This window comes from Dermochelys coriacea, chromosome 9, assembly GCF_009764565.3.
Source record: "Dermochelys coriacea isolate rDerCor1 chromosome 9, rDerCor1.pri.v4, whole genome shotgun sequence".
In the NCBI taxonomy this organism is placed as follows: domain Eukaryota; kingdom Metazoa; phylum Chordata; order Testudines; family Dermochelyidae; genus Dermochelys; species Dermochelys coriacea.
The window spans coordinates 89,307,416-89,332,675 of NC_050076.1; the positions used below are offsets into that span (position 1 = coordinate 89,307,416).

A 25,260-nucleotide genomic window follows, 5' to 3' on the forward strand; every position below is an offset into this window, starting at 1 on the left:
CCATACTAGTTTTCAGTCCATTGCACATCACAGAAGCATGTCTCACACTGCTCTTATGACAAAGGGTTTGCTCAGCTCCACATGCTACCATCGAAGTCATCAGCTGTTTTGCATAGACAGCAGTAGCTGGCTGGGGCCCTTGGCCAATGTATCTCCCTAATTTAGCATCAAGCTTGAAGCTGCCAGGGATTGTTGCTAAGATTATGTTTTCAAGTAAGTTGCCCCTGCATTTGACTGTCCTGGCCTGTGAAAGACTAGCTGAAAATACGATGTTGCATTGAGAGAATGTGACTAAAATTACATCACATTGCCACTTTTGTAACAGGGCAGCTGCTCAGGGGGCACGTTACTGAGGCAAGAATTTGACATTTTACTCTGACTTCTATATTGGCACAAGCTGTTACATGTTGGGCACTGCAGGCGGCTTTGTAGCCGAAAAGGAAAGAAAGAGCTAATGAGAAAGAGCGGTGAAAGCCAAAAAACAGCAGCCTACATCCTGGAGTTAAGCAGCAAGCAGTAAAATCTTTAAGGCACAGACAGACTGAAAGGATCAATCAACAGAAATAACAAAAATACAATTTCATCCATTGATGTTCTTGTTTAATGGGCACCTCATCTGCTGCGTGCCTGATGTCTTTGATGAATTATGTAACAATGAAAGAGCAACTTTAAATATTTTATTGAAAAGTATATCAGTCCAGATCTGCCACAATATAAAACAATTAAGTCAGAAAAACTTTTCAGCCAAGCATTGATATAATGAGTAGCTACAGAACAACACACACAAGCATTCTATAAAATATTACATTAAAAGTAGGAATTTGTAGGTGGCTCAACTTAAATGAGAGTTGGGAATAATTTAGAGACAAAATAAACAAGTACTGTAAATGTTAATGGATTTGTGATACCTGCTCTAGGTCTTGGAGGTGTAGGTGGCACATTTTGTCACTTTTATAAGGAAAATTTTGAGCTTTAACATAAATATTTTCTTATATTTTAGGCTGTTATAGAACAACTTATCAAATGCTAATATGATAGGAATGAAGTTTATGCCAATGATGGCTCTTCTGATGCTGCTTATCTGATGTCTATGTCCACTCCCTAGAATCTATTTTGTCTTGATTGAAAACAAAGGCATTTAGCCATGTGTGTAAATGAAGCTTTCAACAAGCTGGCAACTGTGGCTCCTTGGTCTAATTATCAGACATGCCCATACAAGTGTGGTGTATACCAGCTCTCTCACAGAGGGGAATTCATTCCAGTGCAAGGTCCACCCACCACCTCAGCCCTGCGCCATGACCTTGGCAAAGCCCCGCTGTGTATACAAAGCAGTGGGTCCCCACTGGCTGCATATGGATCAGGCATAGAGGTTATGGCAGAACTGGCAGAGAGGCCTCTGAATCCACGATTGTCGGAGCTGGCGATCAGGCACCAGTGCACTGGAGACAGAGAGACTGCAGCCAATTTCCCCCAGCCCATAGATAAAGGCAATGGTGGCACATACACTTAACTACAGCCTCTTCCCCAGTGTCCACACAGCATGGCCAAGTGAAGGTTGATTACTCAGTCATTTTAGGGCATTCAGGAAGTTCATGCATGTGAGAGTACATCATACAGTGGTGTTGTAAACCATGGTAGAGCTAACTAGACAGGACCCGTGTATCAGCCAGTGCCCACCAGCAGAGGGCAGTGCTGGCAGCCAAAAAGCCCTGCATAGCATGACTGCAGCCATCTATTGCATGTAGACTAAAAGGACCGACAGAGAGAAGGGGACAAATTATGGTGGGGGAAGGGAGGTGCAGGGTCTTCCGTCCCCCAATCACTTCAGTCCTCCCCTGGGCCTAAACTGTGACTGCAGTAAGAAGTTCAAACTCTCTTAAGCACTATACTTAGGCTCAGCTAGCACTTCAGAAGTTTGCCACGGCCCAAAGGGCGGCAGTGCGCCAGTTGGACTGGGTAGGCCCTTCCACCTTCACTTGCAGCCAAATGTTTTCTCACAATGTTGTTTTTGTCCAAACGAGTAGCTGAAAATCCTAATCATTCAGCAGCTAGTGAAAACTCCCTAGTTAGCCAGTGCTGCCATCTTTGGGGATTTTTATCAAAAGTCTCACAATGTGCATTACCCCAGCTTTAATTTAAGAAAAAGTAAGTTTCTAGCTCTCGAAGTTGTGGATTAAAAATCATGACCCCCTAAAGGCTCAAACACAAGAAGGCAAAGAGAGACCCAAATATACTATTATTTTAAAAAACGCTGATGATTTTTAAGTCAGTCACAATGTTTTGGGGGGTGAGGGGTGGGGAAAAGGACACAGAATCATGGTTTTTTGGCCACTTGGTATTGGCAATGCTGCAAAACAAAAATTATTATTGCCCAGTATGATAAAAGTTTAAATATATTCAAAATAGTTTCCCATTCTTTGTTAATTATAGGTGGGCAGTGCCCTCCCTATAGTTAAGGTTGAGATGAGCTTGCTATTTAACAGACACGTTTTCTAGTTGTTCTAAAATCCACATGCACACTCGGATTGTCTTGAAAATTACTGGTTTCAGAGTAGCAGCCGTGTTAGTCTGTATTCGCAAAAAGAAAAGGAGTACTTGTGGCGCCTTAGAGACTAACAAATTTATTTGAGCATAAGCTTTCGTGAGCTACAGCTCACAAAATGCATCCGATGAAGTGAGCTGTAGCTCATGAAAGCTTAGTCTCTAAGGTGCCACAAGTACTCCTTTTCTTTTTGAAAATTACTGTGTGACATCAGAGGCTGGAGTAAGGGTAGTTGCTTAGATTTGGAGTCACTATAATGGAGGACAGTTTGGCATCTAGATGCCACCCTCATAGGCACCCAGAAATAAAAGGAAGAGCAGTGCAAATCCTAGGGAAAGGATAATTTTTTGGACAAAGTTAGCCACCTTTCTCCAGCTCACAGAATATCTGTAAACAATTTCCTCAGATTCATTTGTTGTTCAGAAAGATTCAACACATTTTTTTGACTGGCTCACAGACTGAATTTGCTACATTGCTGGTCAGTTCTAATTGTTCAGATTGGGCAGATAGTACAGGTTATTTTCCCTGATTGGACAAGCATGCCAGCACACCCAGCAAGAAGTGGATGATGCATATGAAACCAACCTAAAATTCGACTCCTGGGAATACACAGGCCTTCACCTTTGAAATTCGCTTCTGGGGTGAAATTTATCCTTGAGCAGAGAGCCAGCACAAGGCATCTGCAATATAAAAGCCACTATTCTGCAGTCATACGTGGGTCTTAACTGATACTTAGGACTTGTGCTGGGCTGAATTTCAATTAGAAATCAAACACTAAAGTAACTTTATGTAAAAAGACTAACTAATATTCAAATAGAAAACTCGCAAGCACTAACAGAAAATGAAAGTATTAAGTCATCCAATTGCTGGTTATTTTTCTCCCATATCTTTATAAAAAAAAACAGATTCATGCCAATCTTTTAAACGTCAGACTAAAAGTTGCATTAAACATACATTTCTGAAACTATTACAGGAAAACTCACAGAGTTGTAATGTCTATAATCTACAGCATATTGTGCTGGAGTGTATACAAAAAAGAGACGTATAAAAGCCTATTTAAATTACTTCAAACTCTGGGACGTGTCTTCATGAAGGATGCAAATAAAAGTCACGATTGCCTTTTTTTCCTACAAAAAAAAAAACATAAACATATTAAAAAGATGAACCCTGCAAGAAGGCAAAAGCTCATAGTCTTTGTATTTACCAGGAGGCATGGGGGTTAACTACATCTTGTCTACCATTGATGCAACTGGCTGTAAAAGAAATATATTCACATACAACGCTGCAGTTGGATATAAATTCCCTAGCTAGCACCACAAGGCATCTATCCAGACCCCCACAATCTAGACTAGGTGCTAGGAAGATACCAATTTTTCAGCCCTTAGGAGGTGTATGTATGCTGTTGTAGTGAATGCCATGGGTTAATAGAAGCAAACAAGCCAGAATTCTCTCTGCCCAAAGGCCTGGGGTGTCCAGGATGGAGGGAAGCTGGAGCATACCCGCCCAGCCATTGTGTAACTGTTGCTTCAGCTCCTCACAATCTTTTAAGGGAAGCAGGTCAACAGAGTCTCACCCTTGCCCCACCCTTTTCTGCTATCATGGATGTAGCTCTGCAGTGTGCATGTGGTGCGGACGGCCTGTCCCTTGCTGCTTAGTAGCACTGAACTAGTGCTACACAGCCTTTTATACCATGCATGCCTGTGGGTTGGGGACGATCAGAGACTGGATCTTGCCCCTTAGCACATATGATGGTAATCTCCACAGGCCCGTGCCATTCTGATCCCAAGTGCTCCTCGCAGTACCTTGTGGGTGCTTGGCTTTCGCATCGTTCACTACAGGATGCTGCAAAGGAGTTATAATGCCTTGTTCTGGCTTCTGGAATGCTGTAATTAGGTTGTGTACTTTCCGGAACAATCGTCTGTTAACCCCAGGTGCAGTCTGTAAAGTGAGAGATCAACAAATTACCCAAACAACAGGCTACAGGGGAACACCACTACCCAGCTGCCCAGGAGGTGTTATATAACAGCATTGTTTCCACAAATGTAAAAACATCAGCAAGAAGAGAAGTCCATTCTCAGAGCCAACTTAGATTTGTTGGAGCTGTCCTCTCTCCTCTCCCTTTCCCAGGAGCATAGCCAGCCATTTGAAAGGTGTGATTTGGTACTAGCTAAGCTTGTTCTCTGCACTGCATGCCCACTGGCTCTGCCTACTGCCACAATCTCACAGGGCAGCCATGCAGATCAGCTGCATCCCTAACGTACCTCCAGTCATTTCAGGGGGGGTACAACAGGGAGGGCATTGACCCATTACCGTTCACTAAAATGGCCGCTGCAGTTGGACAGAGCTATCTGTTAATAACCATCCTGAAGAATAAAGCCTTGTCAGTCAAGACAGATGAGATCCTGCGGTGCTTACTGGGCAAATCTCTCACTGATGTCAATTAAAATTTTGCTGAAATAAAAACTTCAGGAACAGACTAAGAAATGTTGATTTTTAAAAAATCCTAGGAGTATTAGAGTGATTCCTGATACATCTGTGAGGTCTTCTATTGTACAGGAAGACTGAAAGGAAATAGCTAGATGTGATGACGCTAGACAAGAACAGCAAGTAAGCATAGCCCTCAGTCTAGCAAGGTCGTTGTGATCCTGGTTTCACACTGTGAAAGTGAAGGGACTTCAGCACCATCAGGCTCTCTTCTGATGGTTCCTGGAATTGGCCATGAGGTGGTAGAGGAAGGGCAAGAGTTTGACAGGGTCTGTTCGTCACTCAAGATAAGTACACAACTGCCATTGAAGTATTGCTACAGTCAGGACAATGACTCTAAAAAGACACTATACGGGGAATTCCATATTTATCCTCCATCCAGGACCTCCTTGTCAGATTTGCTCACTTTACAAAGCAAAAGGCCACGAAAAAAATTTACCTCCAGCTGTAATACGAGCTCCACCTGGGGTCAGAAAAAACAAGCTCCCCTTTTGTGTCTTCAGCAGTAATAACAATTACACAGCCAATTCTCCAGTGCTACTCATAGAAGTTTCATCACACTGAGAGCTCACATCAGCCCTCCAATCTGCCACCTCTGAGTCCTGCTAGTGATCCTATTTTAGTCTCCAGCTCATTAATCTCATTTCCCAGGCTCTTAAAAGCATCACCATGGGCAGTCAGCATACCATGATGTTCATTAAGTCATTGATAGAGAATGCCTATGCTATGGTTCCAGCTCACTGGTAAGGTGCTCCAGAGGAAGACCTAGCACCCATGATGGTGTTCCTCTGACTGTAAATATTAACATGGATCCAGCCCATTTATAAAAGTTTTCTGGAATGTTTGGTTCCTTTTTGCGCATCTGTGAACTAGTCACATCTCTCATTTCTTTGTATCAAGGGGCTCTGTAAACTGTTACCTGGTTTTATTCAAATCATTTTGTCTATCCTTCTCAATTAATCTTTGCAGATGCCCATCACAGCTTATCTCTATCTTCAAGGGCTTTTACTAGACATCTAAAGCAACTTTTAAATGATTCATCACATCACACCCTTCTGCAACTCTGGCTGGGCCTGAACACTCTCCTCACCCAGCCTTTTGGGGGAAGGTATACTTGTGGTATTCGCCACTTATACTCCCATGGAGGTGGGGTGGAAGTTACTCTCAGCATCAGCAAGAGTAAACTGAACATAATGGAAGGTTTGCTATTGACTTCGTGGGGGCCCAGATTTGAGTGTCAGTATTTTGAAATTGTCTCGTGTGAGGCTTTGCTCTTGGTTCTTTCAAAAATAAACCAACCTCAGCAAGAGAGAAGAGAACGGAGGCAGCTGATGCGGGGGGGGGGGGGGGGAAATGCTGTAGTGAGTAAGACAAATTCAATGAGGTGTGACTGAGGGCAGAATTTAGGCATCCATTTCCCTAATGATTTGAGGGGGCACCCAGGATCTCCAGTTGCCAGAGGGGAGGATCCAACACCACGAGCGTTCCTCCTCATTGCTGCTGCTGGAGGAGCATGCTGTCTGGTGCTGCCTTGATATCTCCCTTTCTACTACCACAGGGAGAGATGAAGCTAGCTAGTGAATTGCTTAATCCCATTCCCAAACGAAGGCTTTGCTTTGCCTGTGCTCCAGCCTGACCCTGCCAAAAATGTATTGGTGCTGTCCATCCTACTGCGGTGTGCACTGCACCACCATGTCCCTCAGCAATTTCTGGGCTTTCACCCATGAGTTCCAACAGCTCATGAAAGTACCAGTTTCCCTTCAGGAAAAGGAACAGAATGAGGAAAAAGAAAAGGAGTACTTGTGGCACCTTAGAGACTAACAAATTTATTATATTTATATATATTTATTATAAATTTAATGCTCTAATAAATTTGTTAGTCTCTAAGGTGCCACAAGTACTCCTTTTCTTTTTGTGACTACAGACTAACACGGCTGCTACTCTGAAACAGAATGAGGTAAATTCTGCCTTGGCCTAGATCCCATACACCCGCTTCCCCTGAGGCCAGTGGATTTGTACAGGAGGTAAGCCAGGCCAGCATCTGGTTTATTGAATTAACTCTTATCAACTCAGTTTTGGGGCTTAGCAAGTCTCCCTGTTTTGGAACAAATAACTGTTTGCTCATGGTCTGTATTTCAGGTCCAATACTAGGGCCTTCCCCTATGCCCCACCACAGGCAAAACATCCACTGAAGCCAATGCAAGCATGTAGAGTCAAGTCCCTGTATTTAAACACAGGTGGAGCATGGGGCTCATTTTAGCTCTTTGCACAGTGATGCGAAAGTAATTTTTTAAAAAAAAAAAAGAAAAATCAGGATTGGGTGTGAAGCACATTCAGCTCCAGGGTTTGATCCTAACTGACATCAGAATCTGGTCCAGGTGTTTTCAGTGCAGTACAACAATTCTGCTCTAATTTTGCCAGCAGAATTAAACCTGTTAAATTATATTTTAATGTTTGTAAATCAGTGTTCATTTATGTGCAAACTGAAAGCTAATTATGAATTAATATGCTGACTACATCCAAAGAACAAGAAGTTCTGAAAATAAATAAGGATTAGTATTCACATGAACCTAAATTATGCCATGAACTTAAATCACTGTTGTTATTGCACCTACTGCTACACCAGTCCTTGTACTATTGATAAACACAATCTGTCAAGAAATTAAGTTAAAAACATTGTAAATCATAAGGAATTGCTTTGAATATTCTGGTATTAATGGCATGTTTGGCAGAGGAGAAATTAATATTGACTGTGCCTGTCAAAATATGAAAACACAGTATTTCTGCCATTTGAAATGCTGAAAAATAGTGTACTGATGCATTCTGTAACAGCTGAACTGCAACAGAATGAATTTGTGCATTCAAAATTGTCAGACCTGGCACCAGTGATGGGCTCGCTTGAGACCGATTAAATTACATGAGAATCAGATATTGCAGAAAGGTGAATAATCCAGATATATTTTCTGAAATCAATACCTACGCTCAAATGTGGGAACTTTTAGAAGAGAAGGAGCAATACATACCTCGGCACTCCAGGAACCTGTATCTGTCTTGGACACTCTGTAGGTATAAACATAACCCTTATATCTGTGAAAGAATCAACATGTATTTATTAGTCATGTCTATTGTCCGGTTTAGTATACAGTTGCTCTGTAATGCTGGAATTAGTTCATTTGATAAGATTCTTTCCTTAGCAATAAATTAGTCGATGTAGCCTATATTTAGAAATGAAAAATTTGGACCCAGATCAGTAAGCTATGTTTGAATCCCAAGAATTGCACTGTATTATGACCTGGAGGAGGGGGGCGTTGTTTGATCCATCTCTGCCTGTGAAATCTACAGTTGCTCCATATTAGACAATGAAACCTGCGTAAATGTTTTAACTTTCCATCAGTGACCTTTTACATGCTTATTTATGTATCGGACACACTTCCTGTGGAATTAGAACAGAATAGGAAATAGAACATCATTAGTAGATGATGATGCTGCTAAGTAATTTTTTTTAAACTGCAAATGTTCCCAGGTGCTATGCAATAGATGTATTTTATTTAGAAATCTAAACCCACAATATCAAGGCAATTTGGAGTTTGTCTAGCTAATACATTCCTAACCCTCAGATCTCTGCCTTTGCACTTCCATCCTGGACTGTTCCACGGTCAGTGTCTCCTGGAAACACTGATCACTTTATGAGATCATGAAATCTTCCATCTCTTTTAAACACATAGTTTCCATTCAGGGACCTCTGAAAATAGACATCAACTGATGTCTGGAGTCAATCTTGCTAGAAGGAGCCCAGTACTTTACATGATCTTGTATATATAACCCAAGGTTCAAAGATGTGACTTAAAAGCAAAGTGACAGATGTCAGTGACATGCTACATGTGTAAACTACTTGCTGTGCAAAGTTAAAGTAAATGGTAACAGATCAGACCAGTGGTGTTTTACACCCATGTTGCAAAGGTGGAAATGACTGCACAAGATGCAGGGCAATGGAGAATCAGGCCCAATGCATTCAGAAAATGAAATAAATTTACAATAATCTGGCATTTCCACCAAGACGTTATGCATTATTAAATATTTCAGCATTAGCCATTTTTCAGCGAGACGGTACATATTACATCTCTTTCAAATTATACATAATATCACAGTAGTTATTACCAAATAGAAGTCATAAATGACACAGCTACATGAACATATTTGCTTATGCACCATATCATGTGTCACTGCAACTCAATCACTTATTTCTGAAAATTCATTTTGATAACTTCAGAAATGTTTCTAGTTATCGGAAGTAATTTACCAAAATAGGAAGTCATTAATAACTGTTTTGATTTGTCCACATTAATACCCCTTGGACTGTCACATTGCACAGCTGTGAATGCATACACACGGTGCAAAGCAGTGGCAAATCAGGTTTATTGGGCCAGATCATTTGCTGGTGCAGACTAGTGAAGCTACACTGACGTCAGTGGCATTGAAGATGAGGCTTTGGCCCATTGTTTCTATGCTGAATTGCACGTTGAACAGCACCTTTCTCTAGATCGTCCCAGAAAACAACTATTATTCAAGGTCTTTGTCTCAGCTAAATGAATTATAGCACTTTTGATACCTGTTTTCTTAACTAATATGATCTTATCGTAAAACTTTCTGTTAAACAGCAGGAACTTCATTACCACTTTAAAGCACATTCTACCTTCAGTTTGCCCACAACCTGATTCTGAGCTGAGTTCCCCCTCACCGTTGCATGGCCGCAGCCCCCAGATGTTTTAAACAAAGGTTCACGATTTAACCTGTCTCACATTAATGTTTAGGGTCAGGCAGACAGGCTGCTTGTTTTTAAAGTTGTGAGTGTGTAGCGCAGCTCCCATCCACTCTCTCCTTTCCCCTCCCACGGACCTAGGTACCCTATGCCAGTAAAACCAGATATAAGGTACATGTAGGCAGTCTTTTAGCACACTGAATGAGGTATTTCCCCAGTAGCTGTCAGCTCAATTTTCTCTCACTAAATCAGCTCAGGCTGGAACTATTCTTAGTTTGACAGGCTCAGGCATATCCTGTTTCTTACACAGTGTATCCTTGTAGGTAAATGAACTACATGTCATCAGATCAAAACCTGCACTCGTCTCAGGGCTAGGGCAAGTCCCTGATACAGAAAAACTCCTGGCGGGAGGACACAGGTGAGGGAGAGAGCCAGCTCTTGGGGTTCTCTCATGGAGCTTCCTCCCAATTTTTCCCTTTGGGATGGTGTTTGACCCTAAGTCCCATGGAAGAATCAGGAGAAGGGCACTCCACATGGGGTTCCTATGCACTGGCCATGCTCTGGGGACCTCTGCAACTCTGCCCCAGCTCCCTGACGGGACAGCACCAACAGAACTGAGCAGTCAGGGATGCCTCAGCCAGCAGGTGGTTCCCCTGTGCAAAAAGCATTTTCTGCAGGGTTGGTGAAGACCCTGTGAACCCTCCTAGTTATCCAACCCCCCAGGGCCTCAGTCTGCCCCGCTCCTGTCTCTAAAATGGCCCAAGTGAAAAGCCGAGGTCTGAACATCCCTGAAATTTAGGCAATGTGAAATCTGGATCCACATTGCAACACTCTCAACAAAGTGATGACTGGAGCATTGACTGTTGTACTCAGTGGGCCTGATTCACCCCTGCAATTCCCCAGTTTTACGCTGGTGAAACTCCATAGAATGAAGTATGGAGCAACACTATGGTAAACCAAGGCCTACACAAAGTCACTTGCCCAGCTTCTTGATCAGAGAAAAAAAAGACGTTATAACTCCTAATTGCTCATGAAATGGCTTAGAAAATAATTTTGGCAAAAAGTACCGTGCTGGATATTGCTTGTAGAAAAGGATATAGCTAGTTAACATCCCATCTCACATTAGATAGATCGATAGATTTAAAATCTGTCGAACAAAGGGTCGCTTTGATTCCTGCTGAGAACAGTTTCTACTTTGATACCATAACTAGGAAAACTCTGTCAAGGGGAAAGCGTAGTAAAGTTTCTACTACAGAAACTATACTTTGCGTTATATGATAGGTTTTTTCCTTTATAGAGTATGCCCCCCAAAGAGCTACAAATGGCTTTCGCGCAGACGATACACCGAGACAGCATATGCCTACCTAGCCTCCCCCCTCCTCCCTTTTCAGCTGTGTTCAAACGTGTTACAGCCACATTTACTTTAACAGGTGAATAATTACAATCTTCTGCACTGTTGAAATAGCTGGAGGATATTAGCCATTTGCTGCAATTTATAATTTAACCATGACATTTTAACAGTATGGTATGTTTTGAAATAATTGCCAAATGTTTTGTACCTTGATTGGGAAATTTTATTCAACTAAAGTTTATTCATTTTTAGGCCCAAAACTCAACTGAAAAAAGCAAACTCAGCAATAAATTACATTAAATGCTGTCTCCTTAAATATAGCTCTGTCCAGAATTATTTGAGTTTGCAGTATCAGTTCCTATGAACTGGCAGGCTATTTAGACATTAACACATCACCTTGGAATTTAATCCATAACCTATGATTTAGGCCAAGCTGGTAGTGCTGCATGTAGCTAAGCTTGCCCACCCTTCCCACAGTATATCCCTGTTTTCAGTTGTTTATGACTTCGCCAGATTTTGACCATTCAAACTGATGTTCCATGTTGGGTATCTGCCTCAAGCTAAATTTTTTTGGGAAGTTTTGCCAAAAAAAGCACTCTCAGAAACAGCTGAACCTATCAGGGAAAAATACATTGTTTGGGCCAGGTTAAAAAAAAAAAAAATCTTATAACCATTTTGTTAAAAGACTCGAGTGCCTCCACACATTGAATTTGATGGGAGCATTGGCTTTGTTTCAAGAATGTGTCTTTTGCTGTCCCCAGGGGAAACCACCTAAATTTGGCCAGGTTATAAGCTTTTGAAAAATTGCAGTTCATACGTGCTCAGTCGAGACTTGTTTGTTTGGCTGCTAAATTCTCACAATTCCATATACATTGAGTATGCTCTATCTTGGGGATACAGGGCTGAGCAGGCTTTTCACTCCATTTGCTGCTCTCAGCTGCTGTGGTCCATGTGATGCTGGACACCGAAACTAAGAAGCGGGAGACTATCTCTGCTGTAACCTCTGTGCTGCCCATTAGGACCCCGGCAGCGGGAAGAGGATGTTGTCTGATTGTAATGAGGAGGGAACAAGAGCCAGATGGGGAAGATGGTGGAGGAGTAGGCAGACAAGGAGCCTGTGGGAGGGGAGACTAAGACTGGGGGTAGCCTGGACCTGGGAGTTGATAGGGGTTAGGGGACAACCAGGCGTAGGAGCAGATGAAGGTGTAGGGAGGCAAGATAGATTGGTTAGGCAAGGAAACTGAGGTCAGAGGAAACAGGGGTAAGGGAAGACTGGGATGAGGTGACAGGGGAAAGAGACATGACTGGGATAGGAACAGAAAGGGTCAGGCTTGTGGGGAAACTAGGCAGAAGGAGCTGTGACCTCTAGGTCATACTCCCTCCAGAACAGACTGGAACCCAAGATTTCTCTGGTCTTGGCAAATATCTGTGAAACTCTTTGGCAAAGAGTGTGCCTATAGTGCTGGTCCATATAGACAATAACCACCTACTACGGCTACCAGCTATTCCATTCGCTCAGGTGCCAGAAGTCTGTGAGGTGGATCTAAGGATTTCCTCCTCCTGATGACCCATGTGAGTGTCCGTATAGTGATGGATTTTTTTTTCAGTTTGCTTTTTTAAAAACCTAAACAATTTACACACAAAAAAACCTTTGTGAAACGAACATTGAAGTTGCAAAGTCAAGCACTCAAATGTTAGGCAATGCCAGAATTAAGGCTGTTTGTGCGATGGTGTTCACAATCACTGAGAATTTTAATAAAATCTGCAGCTATCGCAGCAGTGGCTCCTGTGGGCCCAGCTCCTCACTCCAGGCATTGCAACCTGGCCCACATGGTTGCAATGCCGCTTAGGTTTAGAGATGGAGGGGACAGATGCACTGAACACACTCAGCTGCAAAAGAAGTCAATGGAAGCTGTGCTATAAACATATGAAGTCCTATATAATGCTAAATACCTCAGTTCAGATTTTTTAGGGTATCTCAAATTGGGCACCAAAAGCTGGTGGATACTTTTGGCCTTAATGTTTTTGTGCCTCAAATCCCCATTTACAAAAAAAGGATAATATCATCCCCTCATTTCACTTGTGTGTGCTGAAGATGAATTAATGCATGCATGTGATGGACTCAGATAATATAATGATGAGCGTCATTGAAAAGCCCATGTTCAAATTAATAAGTCTATCTTCAGAGCAGAGTTTGAATAGCATGCAATAAATAACGCCTGGGGCCACACCTTGAACCATGAAGAGAAAATAAAATATTGAAGAGCTGCTGATTCAATGAGCATTGCCTGCCCTGTGCAATGAATTAGGCAGGGATACTGTGTAAAAATATGTGAGCATGTAATTAAAGACCATGTCATAATGCATATGCACAAGGTTGTATGGACAAACTCATGAGTTCTTGACGTTGCATCCTTAGCATTGTTTAAGGATGTAATAAGGTGTATGTCTGTAAGGTTAACTGGGAGTAATTTACTCATGGAGAGGCCAGAATGAGGTGTAAGTTAAATTAGGGGGGAAGACCTACATTAGCTTACACTTCCTTCGTGGAAGTTGCTTTTGCTGGTTGACCATTCTCTCTTCTGGCTCCTTGACTTATACGTTACAGCAGTTTAGACTCTCTAACCCAGTCTGATTGACATGTAATTTACACCACCTTGCACATAACCTTTAACTTGATTACGTACCTTCAACTCAGTAACATATAGCATTGCCAGACGTCCGGTTTTCGACTGGAATGCCCAGTTGAAAAGGGACCCTGGTGGCACCAGTTGGCACTGCCAACTGGGCCATTAAAAGTCCAGTTGTCAGCACAAAGGGGAGCCGGGGCTATGGCAGGGTTCCTGCCTGACTGAGATCCACAAGGCTCCAGGAAGTGGCCACCAGGTCCATGCAGCCCTGAGGCACATGGGTGGCCAGGGGCTCTGTGCACTGCCCTCACCCCCAGCGCTGGCTCCACAGCTCCCATTGGCCGGGAACTGTGATCTACAGGAGCTGCGGGAGCAGCACCTGCAGGCACAGGGGCAGCACGCGGAGCTTCCTGCAGGGACCTGGCAAACACTTCCTGGAAGCCTCAATTAACTCAAAAATATTAATCATGCTTTAAAAAATTAATTGCGATTCATTTCACTATTAACATATAGAGTACCATGCTGTTCACGCTTATTTAAAAAATGCATTAATTAAAATTGTGACTGAACTCCTTGGAGGAGAATTGTATGTCTCCTGCTCCATTTTACCTGCATTCTGCCATATATTTCATGTTATAGCAGTCTGGGATGATGACCCAGCACTGTACACTGTGTATTCTGTGTTGTAATTGAAATCAATATATTTGAAAATGTAGAAAACATCCACAAATATTTAAATAAATGGTATTCTTTTATTGTTTAACAGTGCAATTAATCGTGATTAATTTTTTTTAAATCGCTTTACAGCCCTAGCTCAACTTAACTGTATGCTCTCCTTTTCTGGTCTGTAACCAGCTTAGGTCTGAGCATGTCACATCTTGGCAAAAAAAATTGGAGATCCTCTGACTTTACAGTTTTCTCCTCGGGATCTTGAGCCCCTCACAACATCTGAAGGCAGCATCCCTGTGACCATTGGCTTGTCATACTTTTTTCTGAGTCCAGAGCATGCATCCTAAACCTATCTGGCTCAGCCTCTGCTGCACCATTAACTAGAAAGTAGAGATTGGCCCAAACCAAAACCTTGAATATGAACTTCTTCAAATTTGGGAAATAGAGTCAGATACAAATCTATGGATTTGGTTTAGAGTCAGATCGAAAAATTAAAAGGGACCTAACTTTCTGATTCTGGCTCATGAGCAGCCAAAATCTCACAAACCAGCATTTCTCTTGAGATTTTATCCCAAGAAGGCAGAAATCTCGCAACAATGGATGATTCAGTGGATTTATTTTAGTGTGGGCCAGACTTACGAGAATTGTGATGGACGCCTTTGTGTTAGTGTCACTACTATTATAACACCATCTTTACATGTCTAGGTGGCTGTTGTTCTGCTTGATGCAGCTGCGTTTTTAATGTTCTATTCAGATGTAGCCTGTTACAGAGGAGAGATTATCCATGTTGTCTCAAGTACTCTTCACTTTTGCTGTTTCTCAGTGAAGAAAATAGAAAATTCTTACAAAGTAATCCCAAACCCTACCAGTGATTCTGCCTCAATCATGAGCCTCCAAAGTCTAGACTAGACCTAATCTGGATTTTAACTTCACTTTCTCAGCTTCTCTCTCTTCTGCTGACTTGTATTGCATGGAGATCGTTAGAGTTGAGCAGGAACTGGAATTTCCATTTCCCATGAATTCTGCCATTCTGAAATTTATTTTTGTTACAAATGAGAAAAAAGTGTCTAATTTTTCTGCAAAATAAAATTTTTGAAAAAAAATTCATTTTGGGTCAATTGAAATATTTTGTTTCAATGAAATTATTGTTTTGTATTTTAAATATTAAAATAAAATACATTTATTAATGGAAATGTGTTTTGCAATTAAAAATGTAAACATTCCATAACAAAAGTGAGAGAATGGAATGTTTGGACAATATCAAACTGTTTCATCTCAATGTTTTTAGTGAAATTTAATTAAGATCAACAGATTCCCAAGAAAAATTTCAGTGAAACAACATTTTCTAATAGAACTGCTGTCGAAAAATTTTCTACCAGCTCTCATAATTATCCAGGGCTCAGAACGCCTGTGTCTTATTGGAATGGTCCCAAAAATATTTTAATTATATAAAATCCATCAAAAAATTATTCTTGACAATGATCTTCATTCCAATGAGTTGGGAAGGTTGAAATATTCACTTCAGTAGAATTTACCAAGGTACTGTGAAGAATTTTCTTACACAAGAAAATGGTGAAAGCTATTTACAATAAAGAAAAGGAGTACTTTTTTTTTGCGAATACAGATTAACATGGCTGCTACTCTGAAACCTGCTATTTACAATGCTAACCTTGAATGGAAGAAGTTTCATTGCCAAGACATTTTTGTTCTGTGACATTTTAAAATATGATGATTATGTGCCTTGCTATAATAAATGCAATTGCTATGCAATTTCCATCAAGAATATTAAATGGAAAATAAAAGAAATGCAACGTTAAGGCTGACTCATGATCCTGAATCCACCCTCACCATGCATAGCTGATGTGCTTACTGTACTGGAAAGTTTTGGCACAGTGACTGAACTTAAAAACTCCAAGAAACTAAGATACTATGGTTATGATGATGGAACAAATAGAGAAAATTAAAGCTGATTAGACGGGAGTCAGTCTTGTCACCATTATCAGTGCTTCAAGAGCTCCAAACAGTTTTATACTCTAGCTGCTAATTATTCCCTAAAGGTTTAATGCAGTATGGTACATAAATGGTTGTCAAAAAAAATCATTTGAAAGCACAGCATAAAAGTGATGTTCTATTTAGCTTAAGCTGCCATTCTAATCGATATTTAGAGGACTGAAACAACTACTCACATTCATTTGAGACATCCTCCTACAAACGTTGAGCCCCCAAATATAAATACGGTAGAAGTATAATTAGCATTGGCTTTACCAATTTGCACATGCAGCTACTTGTCTTTGTACAGGCATACACTTATCTGTAAGGGTGAAGGGACCATCTGCACCCATGGATATAGTCACAAATTTTGCAGGCCCGGTTTAAAAAATAAGCCCATTCTTGTGTCCTGCATTCCCCATTGACTTCATTAGGAGCAACGTGTGCAGACAGTCTCTGTTTCTGTTAAAAATGTCAAACAGGATACTTATACAGGAATCCAAGATGTCTGTGAACAGAACATATTGCTCGCAAAGAAAGATCTTCATAAGAAAGATCTAATAATAAAATCTTGTAGCGGTATATGCAGTATCCAACTGGTTTACCCAATGGAACCCTTTCTTTAAAAAATTCATTCATAAACATCCTAATTTTGAAGAACAGCAAGAAACATTTCAGTTTTCAACATGATCAAAAGATCATTAATTGAAATAATTGCGCTCCTGGGCTAACGTATTTGAAACATGCAGCCGTACACCTATTCTTGCAGTAATCAACTTTATTTGTTGATTTATAAATATTTATAAATAAATATTTATTTATTATTTGCTTAATAATGTTAATAAAGAAGTCACACTGTAGGCAGGCCCAGGAGGAGCACTTCATTTTAAAATGTTGCAGAAAATTGCAGGGAGCATCGTTATTTACAAGAGCTATGGGAGACCCTAATGCAAACCAAAACCTTATTGCCGTATGAACAGTTTCCCTTCATCATTGTGGTCTTAAAATATCAATGAAAGAAAGTGTGTCTTTGTGATTTGCCACAGCCACACAAAAATAATTCTCTCTTTGAAGGCTTGTGGGCTCTCGTCAGCATACAGTGACTTAGGGCACTTCAGTCTGGGCTTGAACTGAACGGGAACTGGAAGAAAGCAGCTCTCTAGCAAAACAGACCACTAGTACTTTTGGGGAACAGAGCAGCGGAAAAGAAAAGCTTCCTTCATAAATGTTTATCAAACAGGATCCCAATTATCAAAGCCGCTTCAGTTATCTAAGGGTTTTAGCCTGCCACCAATAACCATAGTATCTGAGCACCTTCCATGTCAATTCAATGGCAATAGCAAAATCCCTTATGAATTGTGTGGAGTCTGATTCGTCCCCCTTTCCAAGGTCATTAATCTGCTTAGGGTCAGGTTTTTATTTTAATTAGGAGACAGCTGAGACTGACCACAGCTGTTGCTGCCTTTCTTATATTCAAAGTCAGCGAAAATGTTTAGGGAGGAAAAGGGGCATAAAGAACGTTTGAAACTTTTTGGAAAGACTCTAAAGCCTTTGAGGTCAAGCTTCTGTCATTACACACCCAAAACTGACTTCACATTGGCAGCAGTGTGCACAGGATCGGCCATCCATGTTTATTGGCGTTAGCTACGATATTTTCATCAAAACATTTTTCAGTGACAAATGGCTTTTTGAGGAAATTTTTTGTTTGGATCAAAATTTTCTGTTTTTTCAACACCACTCCTCTTCCCCCCCAATTTTTCCCCCTCCATACTGTAATTAGTGGAAGGGGGGAAGAGAGAGAAAGGGAAAGACTGAAAATTTTGCAAATCAATTTTGTGGTTTTCATTTAATCAAAAAAATTTGTCACTACAAAAACTTTTCAGTTCATTTCAAATTCCTCACAAAAATATATACTTTGGGGGGGGGGGGGTTGGCTCCAGTATGTATGATGACATCTCTTCATTTACTTACAGGCTTTGCTTCACCATTTCAGAAATCATTTCATAGTGACTGAATCTCCAGTAAGCGGTATGCATTCTACCTAAATGCTCTCTAGGTATTCCTAGAGTAACCATCATCAGGGTTTCTGAGTGCCGATTAAAAGTTTTTTGTTAAAAACCATTATTATTCATAATTATTAATTGCATAGTGAAAACGCTGTTCTATGTGCTTTACAAGCAGGTATGAAGACACGATCACAGCCCCAAAATTTAATACAGAAATACATTCTATAGTTTACTAATGGTTTGGGAGTGTTTTGGGGGTTTTTTTTGTAGTGATGAACCCCAAAGTCTACACACACCTCTTTTTGGTTTTGCCAAGGCTTTATAGCATGTACTGTTGTCATTCTGGTCCTACATGCGCTATCTCCATCTACTTGCCAGTATAGGATTTGTTCTTTTTTTGCTACAGCAAGCATCTACATCCGACAATGCGGTAGTCTCTGGTTCATTGTCTGCTTTCTCTCCCCTTTGTGCAGAGCAGCTCTGCTATTTTATGGTTTTTGCCTGCTATAGTGGTCTATTGCATGCACTTATCTAGATTACCATCACATTGCTAGATCATTCTGTAATTTCTTTGTATCATCCACTCTGAGAGCACTGTTTCCTAGTTTATCCTCTGAGACACTAATTACTGTACAATCTACTTCTTGCACTATATTCATTATTGAAATACTGTATTAAATCATTCTGAACCTAGTGCTCATCTCTGTGATTCTGCCACCAGATTTCCATCCATGTCAGATCATAGTTAACTAGACAATATTGTTCTCGCTACTCAGGTAGATATCTCCACTAGACGGTATCAAAAGTTTTCCTAAGTACTTATATTATTGATTATAAAAGCTTTACTTATCTATAGTTTACAAGTAACTAATTTTTCATCTCACCCTTTGCTCATGCAGATGTATCCCTAAATGCAAACATGTACTTGTGGTTCGCAAATTTTGCAGACACAATTAGGAGGCTCCTTTATAGTTTATTGCATTCCCGTTTGTCTTCAGAACCTGTGAGCATCATATTAACTGTCCTAATCTATTCCTTAAAAACCTGACCTTCCTATCATTCATATAAACAAACTGCAACAGAAACTCCGACTGATTATTTGCAGCTCTATGTCCTTGTTATGTGTTCAAATATTGAATGTAGGCTATCTAGACTGATTTCCTGGATTCCCGCTTTATTGTTCATAAAGCTGGATAATATTGTACATGACTCTCCAATTACCTGCTATCCCTGACCTGTTCTGGATGACCCTACAAATGATAAGTAGCTCTTTCACCATTTCCTCTGATAGCTCTTTAAGAAAGCTGGGGTTTTTATTATTTGTTAGCTGGCTCCTTTCACTAGAGTCTTATCACCGCTTTTCATATCTACCCCAAATCTGCATTAGATTTTAACTCAATACACTTCTTACTCCCCTAATTTTTTGTTGTCTTGTTAAAGACTGAGGTAAAGTAGATATTAGGTGTGTCATCCCACTTGGAATTCTTTAATCTTTGTTTTCCCTTCTCATTTAGTAGGGCAAGGCAGGACGATTCTTTGTGATTAAGGCACGACAGGAGAGATAAAAAGGGGTTGTATCTACAGTTCTGCTACAGCCTTTTTGTGTGGCCTGGGGCACTTCTTAATTGGCTCTAAGCCTCGGTTTGCCCATCTGTAAAATGATAATAATACGCACATCCTTCACAGTTTAAAAGTCTATGCTAAATCAAGTGATGCTGAAAAGTACATTCAGACCTTTGGTGGAAAGTGTGATATAAATATTATTTTAGACATAGTAATACCCTCACTATCTTATCCTTTCTACATGGACAAAAGCCTCTTCTTAGTTCTTCTAGCTAATAATCATTTGCTTTGTCTAGATAATTTCTGATATTAACATATCTTGTTGCTACCCCTTCTCCCCCTTCAATTTCTTTAAAGTAGCTCTCAGTACAGACCTGTTGGCCATGCTTTATTCGTTTAGTGGCATGCACAACGCTAATGCTTAGGATTCTTCATCCTTTCTGTCCTCCTTTGCTAAAAGAGCTCACACTTCTAACATTCAAATACCCTATGAATATTAAGTCCTTTGTCAACTCATACCCATTTCAGAAGCAACTTCTCTCCAAGTTGGTGACCTATGACAGACACTTCATAGGAATTCCTCCCTTTGCCCCAACTCTATTATCCTAACTGATCAATTGTCTCCATTTATTTGTATTTCATGCACTTTAGAAGTAGTTTATTCAGAAATCAGCAGTAATACTCCCAGTGTGTAGGGCTATATTCAACTGTAGTAAGGCTGTCAGAATCAGGCCCTGAAATGTTGGCAACCACTCACTTTTAATATATGAATGAAAAGCATCAATATTCCTCCATATCAGCCCCCAGGGGAAAGGAGGCTTTGGGCCATACTGCTATTGAGTGTATTAAAAAGGAAGACAGACAACAGGCAAAACTAAAGGAATTATTCAGCATGAACAAGAAGCACGTGCAATTTACAATCCAAACAACATGGCTTAAGCTGTTATAGCCTCCTTTTTGCTCTTCACCCATCATCGCAATCTATTTGTCTTTGCTCACTGGTTTGTGTCCCATTTTAGAGTAAGTGCTCCATGGCAGGAACCTGTGCTTTCCTATTTCTGCAAAGGGCCAAGAACCCCTTATCCACTCCCATGCCTGAAGTCAGCGTTAAAAAGCTAAGTCCCCACAACGCTTTGGACACAGGAGTATTTGCACGTTCTGCCAGAAGACAACCATTCTAACTGGCAAATGTAATATGAGGCAGAACACATGCTGTGAACCCAGAAGTTGGAGGTCGACATCCCTGTGGAAAGCCACAGGATCACCGAATTGGCTGCCCACTAGAAGGTCTCCATGCTGCTGATCCTTCACCAAATGGAGACCCATAAGACCACTTGCAGCTGCATTCTAAGTGGCAGCTTGGCTCCCCAAGACTTAGACAAACACCAGGTAAGGGGTGTTGCTGCAGACCCTAGACTCCCGTGGTTCTCTGTACTCACAGCACACACAGACAATACGCTCCTGGGACGCTCTCACTGTCTCGCAGTAAATAGCTGCCATCCATCCCTTTAGCCAGCAGCAGCTTCTCCCCAGTCTCCCGGCTGATGTTCCCATGATAAATATCCATAGAATCCATTTTCTGAAGGTGAACTGAGTGGAGCCTGATAGAACTCAGCTAGACAGAGGTGCTGGTGACTGTTACACAGCTCACTGCTGTCACTCGGCTGCTATCCAGCTGCTCACTCAATGGTTGATGTAAACAGGATGTGTTCCCACCTAGAGCTTCTCTAAAGACTTTTCATACCAACAGCCAGAGCTGCTATCATCTATAAGGCATACGTGACATTTGACAGCATTCATACGGCTCGCAGCTTTCAGGATAGATGTTAATAACAGGTACATGAAGCCCACAATCTCCTTAAAAAAAAGCAGTGCTCCCTTCCCCATAACCCAGAATGCACAAGCTCTGGTTAGGCTGAGAGTCATAAGGGTCTGTTAGTATTTTCAGTAAAATTTGTGTCTTTTAAGGGTTTAAAATGTTGGAAAATTGGAAAAAGTAAGGGTCAGACCTGTCCTCAATTGTCTAATCTAGGGCCCCATGGTGCAAGCATAGAAATGTGTTATCAAATGAGCAGAAACCTGAAGTTATGGTAAGGCAATCTAGCAACAAAGGACACTGTATGTTTTGCATACGGTAGCAAAGATTTTAAGGATAAAGAAGTTAAAACGAAGTATATGAATCACAAAGAGAAGAGATTGAACTTCTAAATACATGTATTTCCATAGGGTTGAGCAGAAATGCTGAGTGATTTGCAAGTCACTGTAAGAACTAAAGCTTATCACCTGACTCTTAAACCCACTCCGAATCTATCAGTCACCAATGCCTCTCGGGCAAGTAACTTCAGTTCTCCATGGCCCCTTTACTCTAGCTCAGCCTCCATAAAGGGATTGCAAAGGTAAATTAAGTGACTCCCATGTGGAATACTCCCAGCATAGAGTGGTTCCCTGGGTGATATAGTACTAACAGAACGGCTCTACACCCCCTCTCTATGCAGCTCTCAGCATAGGGACATGCCCAGGGGAGGTATATGTGGAAGGAAATGGATATGACCAGAGCGCTCCACATTCCAGCTCTCTGGGACCATACAGCAGCATACTTTTAGCCTATTAACAAACATGCAGATAGACCATTCAAAGGCCTGGGGCCAAGCAATATCCCTAGCTCGGCCCAGAAGTCAGGATGTGCTAAGGTGGCTTAAAGCTACTCTGAGCCTTCCCAGAGCTGCACCTTCTGCAAGGAGCAGCTCAGAAGCAGGGCTGCTGTCTCGCTTTGTACAGCTCTTACTGAAAGTGTTGTGAACCTCTTCAACTGGAGCCTGTCTATAATAGATAAATATTAGTTGGGAGCAAGACACTGTTGTGATGGGAGCACTAGAAATGGAGATAGGAATGGTAGGAAAAGGGACTAACCTGTTTTTCATCCTTACTCACTGTGGATAATTCTGGGGGTGCAAAATCAGGGGCACCCAATTGTCAAAAATGTCTGTGAGCATTTTTTTCATCAAAGGCACCTGCCTCTAGCTCATTGCAGCAAAGGTGTGCAGCTTTTCATCTGCTTTTCTTTCTTTCAAAACTAATGTTGAAAACATAATTCACCAAATGCCACTTTTAAAGAGAGTTCCCATGAAGAGCTGAGTGCCTCCTCCCTTAACAGGCTTTGGTAGATTGATGGCACTCAGCACCTTGCAGGATCAAACCTGAAAAGAGTATTATAGCTCGCTTTAAACCCATGGAAATCAAGCATTTGAGCACTAAGGCTGAAAATGTGTCATTTCAAGCCACGGCACGTCAGTATTGCAGGTGATTATTTTCATGAAGTTGTATGGTATGTGAATGCTCTTAATGTCAGAGGTGCTAATTATTTCCACTTCAAGGCAGATGATACATTATTCCGAACGCTTCGATAGATTAAGCTGGTGGAGATGAGTAGTATATTTTAGAAACTGCATTTGACATTTGGAAACATTTTTCCCTTCAGCTGTTCAAAAACAAGGTTGTCCTTCTTGTAGTTGTGAACTTCAATGCAGTGCTGATGTAACATTGTCACATGCAGCAAGTTCCCACACATCCTTCCTGACACTATTAGCAAAGCAGACATTTCAGTGTTGTAGAGAAGTGGGTAAAACAAAAGGTAGAACAAACGAAGAGACACATGCCCAGCATGTATGAAAAAATCAATTTCCTTCAGCTCCTGTGGGCTGACATGGCTTTCCTAGGTGTGTTTGCTGTTTGAAATCACTAGTATATCATCTGGTCAAATGATCTACCTGCACGTTTGCTAATAGGCTAAAAATTTACTCCCCCACATCCCTCCCACACATACACGTAAGACATTTCCATGTAGGACAAATATCCACATATGGAAAAATTGCATTTTTGTTTCCTGAAGCTGGATGATACCACGTGGCAGTACATGGGATTGCCTCATATTCCTTCATCAGCATTACTCAGCACAACCAGCTTCTGCCCGGGGCCCACTGATGCATTCAGGGCTAAATTCATCCCAAGTTCAATGCTACCTGGGTCATCACCCTCTGATCCCTCAGGTAGTTCTTCACAGGGGCAGAAGCAATATACCTAGCATAGGGGAGCGGAGCATTCTGCTTTGCTCACATATTAGACCTATTGGGTCAGTAACTGGAGGCCTGATTCATCACTTCCCTGCTCCTGGTGCAGTCAGTCAGTAAAGAACTTTACAATGTTTGGGTGGCCAACATGTGGCTCCGGAGCCACATGCAGCTCTTCAGAAGTTAACATGCGGCTCCTTGTATAGGCACCAACTCCAGGGCTGGAGCTACAGGCGCCAACTTTCCAATGTGCCGAGGGTGCTCACTACTCAACTCTTGGCTCTGCCACAGGCTCTGCTCCCACTCCACCCCTTCCCGCCCCCCTCCACCCCTCCGAGCCTCCTACACGCCACAAAACAGCTGATCAGGAGGTGCAGGCAGGGAGGGAGGGGGAGGCACTGATCGACTGAGCTGCCCATGGGTGGGAGGTGCTTTGAGCTGGGGGGGGGGAGTTGGGGAGGGGCTGCTGATGTGTTACTGTGGCTCTTTGGCAATGTACACTGGTAAATTCTGGCTCCTTCTCAGGCTCTGGTTGGCCACTCCTGGACTAGAGATAGGCCTAAGCCACAACATCTGCATCTGGATCCAAATGTCCCCAGCCATGTTGAGAGAATCTAGTGGGGGGAGGGAACTGGGACTTTCTGAGAACCTATGTTCCATATCTAATGCTCTAGGTCAGAGGTGGCCAACCTGAGCCTGAGAAGGAGCCCGAATTTACCAATGTACATTGCCAAAGAGCCACAGCAATACGTCAGCAGCCCCTCATCAGCTCCACCCCCTGCTCCCAGCACCTCCTGCCCACCGTCAGCCCCACCGATCAGCGTCTCCCCCTCCCTCCCGATCAGCTGTTTTGTGGCATACAGGAGGCGCTGGGGGGGAGGAGCAAGGGCATGGCAGGCTCAGGGAGGGAGCGGGAAGGGGTGGAGTAGGGGCAGGGCCTGTGGCAGAGCCAGGGGTTAAGCCTGGCCTATTGGCAAGTTGGTGCCTGTAGCTCCAGCCCGGGAGTCAGTGCCTATATAAGGAGCCGCATGTTAACTTCTGAAGAGCCACATGTAGCTCCGGAGCCAGAGGTTGGCCACCCCTGCCGTAGGTATCTAGCTGTGGCATAGCCACAGCCTCAGTCAAGCCACCAATAGACAGCCCTGGAACCCATTCACTGGTTTTCACAACTACTACCAAGGCAGAAGGAGCTCTGAGCCT

The 25,260-nt window shown here is 41.9% G+C and overlaps 1 protein-coding gene across 1 annotated transcript in view; it reads right to left on the reverse strand.

The window, feature by feature from the left end:
* Positions 1–2,745: 2,745 nt before the first annotated feature.
* SH2D1A (SH2 domain containing 1A) overlaps positions 2,746–25,260 on the reverse strand; it is an 85,126-nt gene continuing 62,611 nt past the window's right edge. The window contains exons 3-5 of the mRNA XM_043493121.1: positions 8,050–8,113; positions 4,345–4,480; positions 2,746–3,669 (exon numbers count right to left, since the gene is read on the reverse strand). Of these exons, the coding sequence (XP_043349056.1) occupies positions 3,629–3,669; positions 4,345–4,480; positions 8,050–8,113 (241 nt within the window). The 3' untranslated portion in view covers positions 2,746–3,628. The remainder of the gene's footprint in view (positions 3,670–4,344; positions 4,481–8,049; positions 8,114–25,260) is intronic.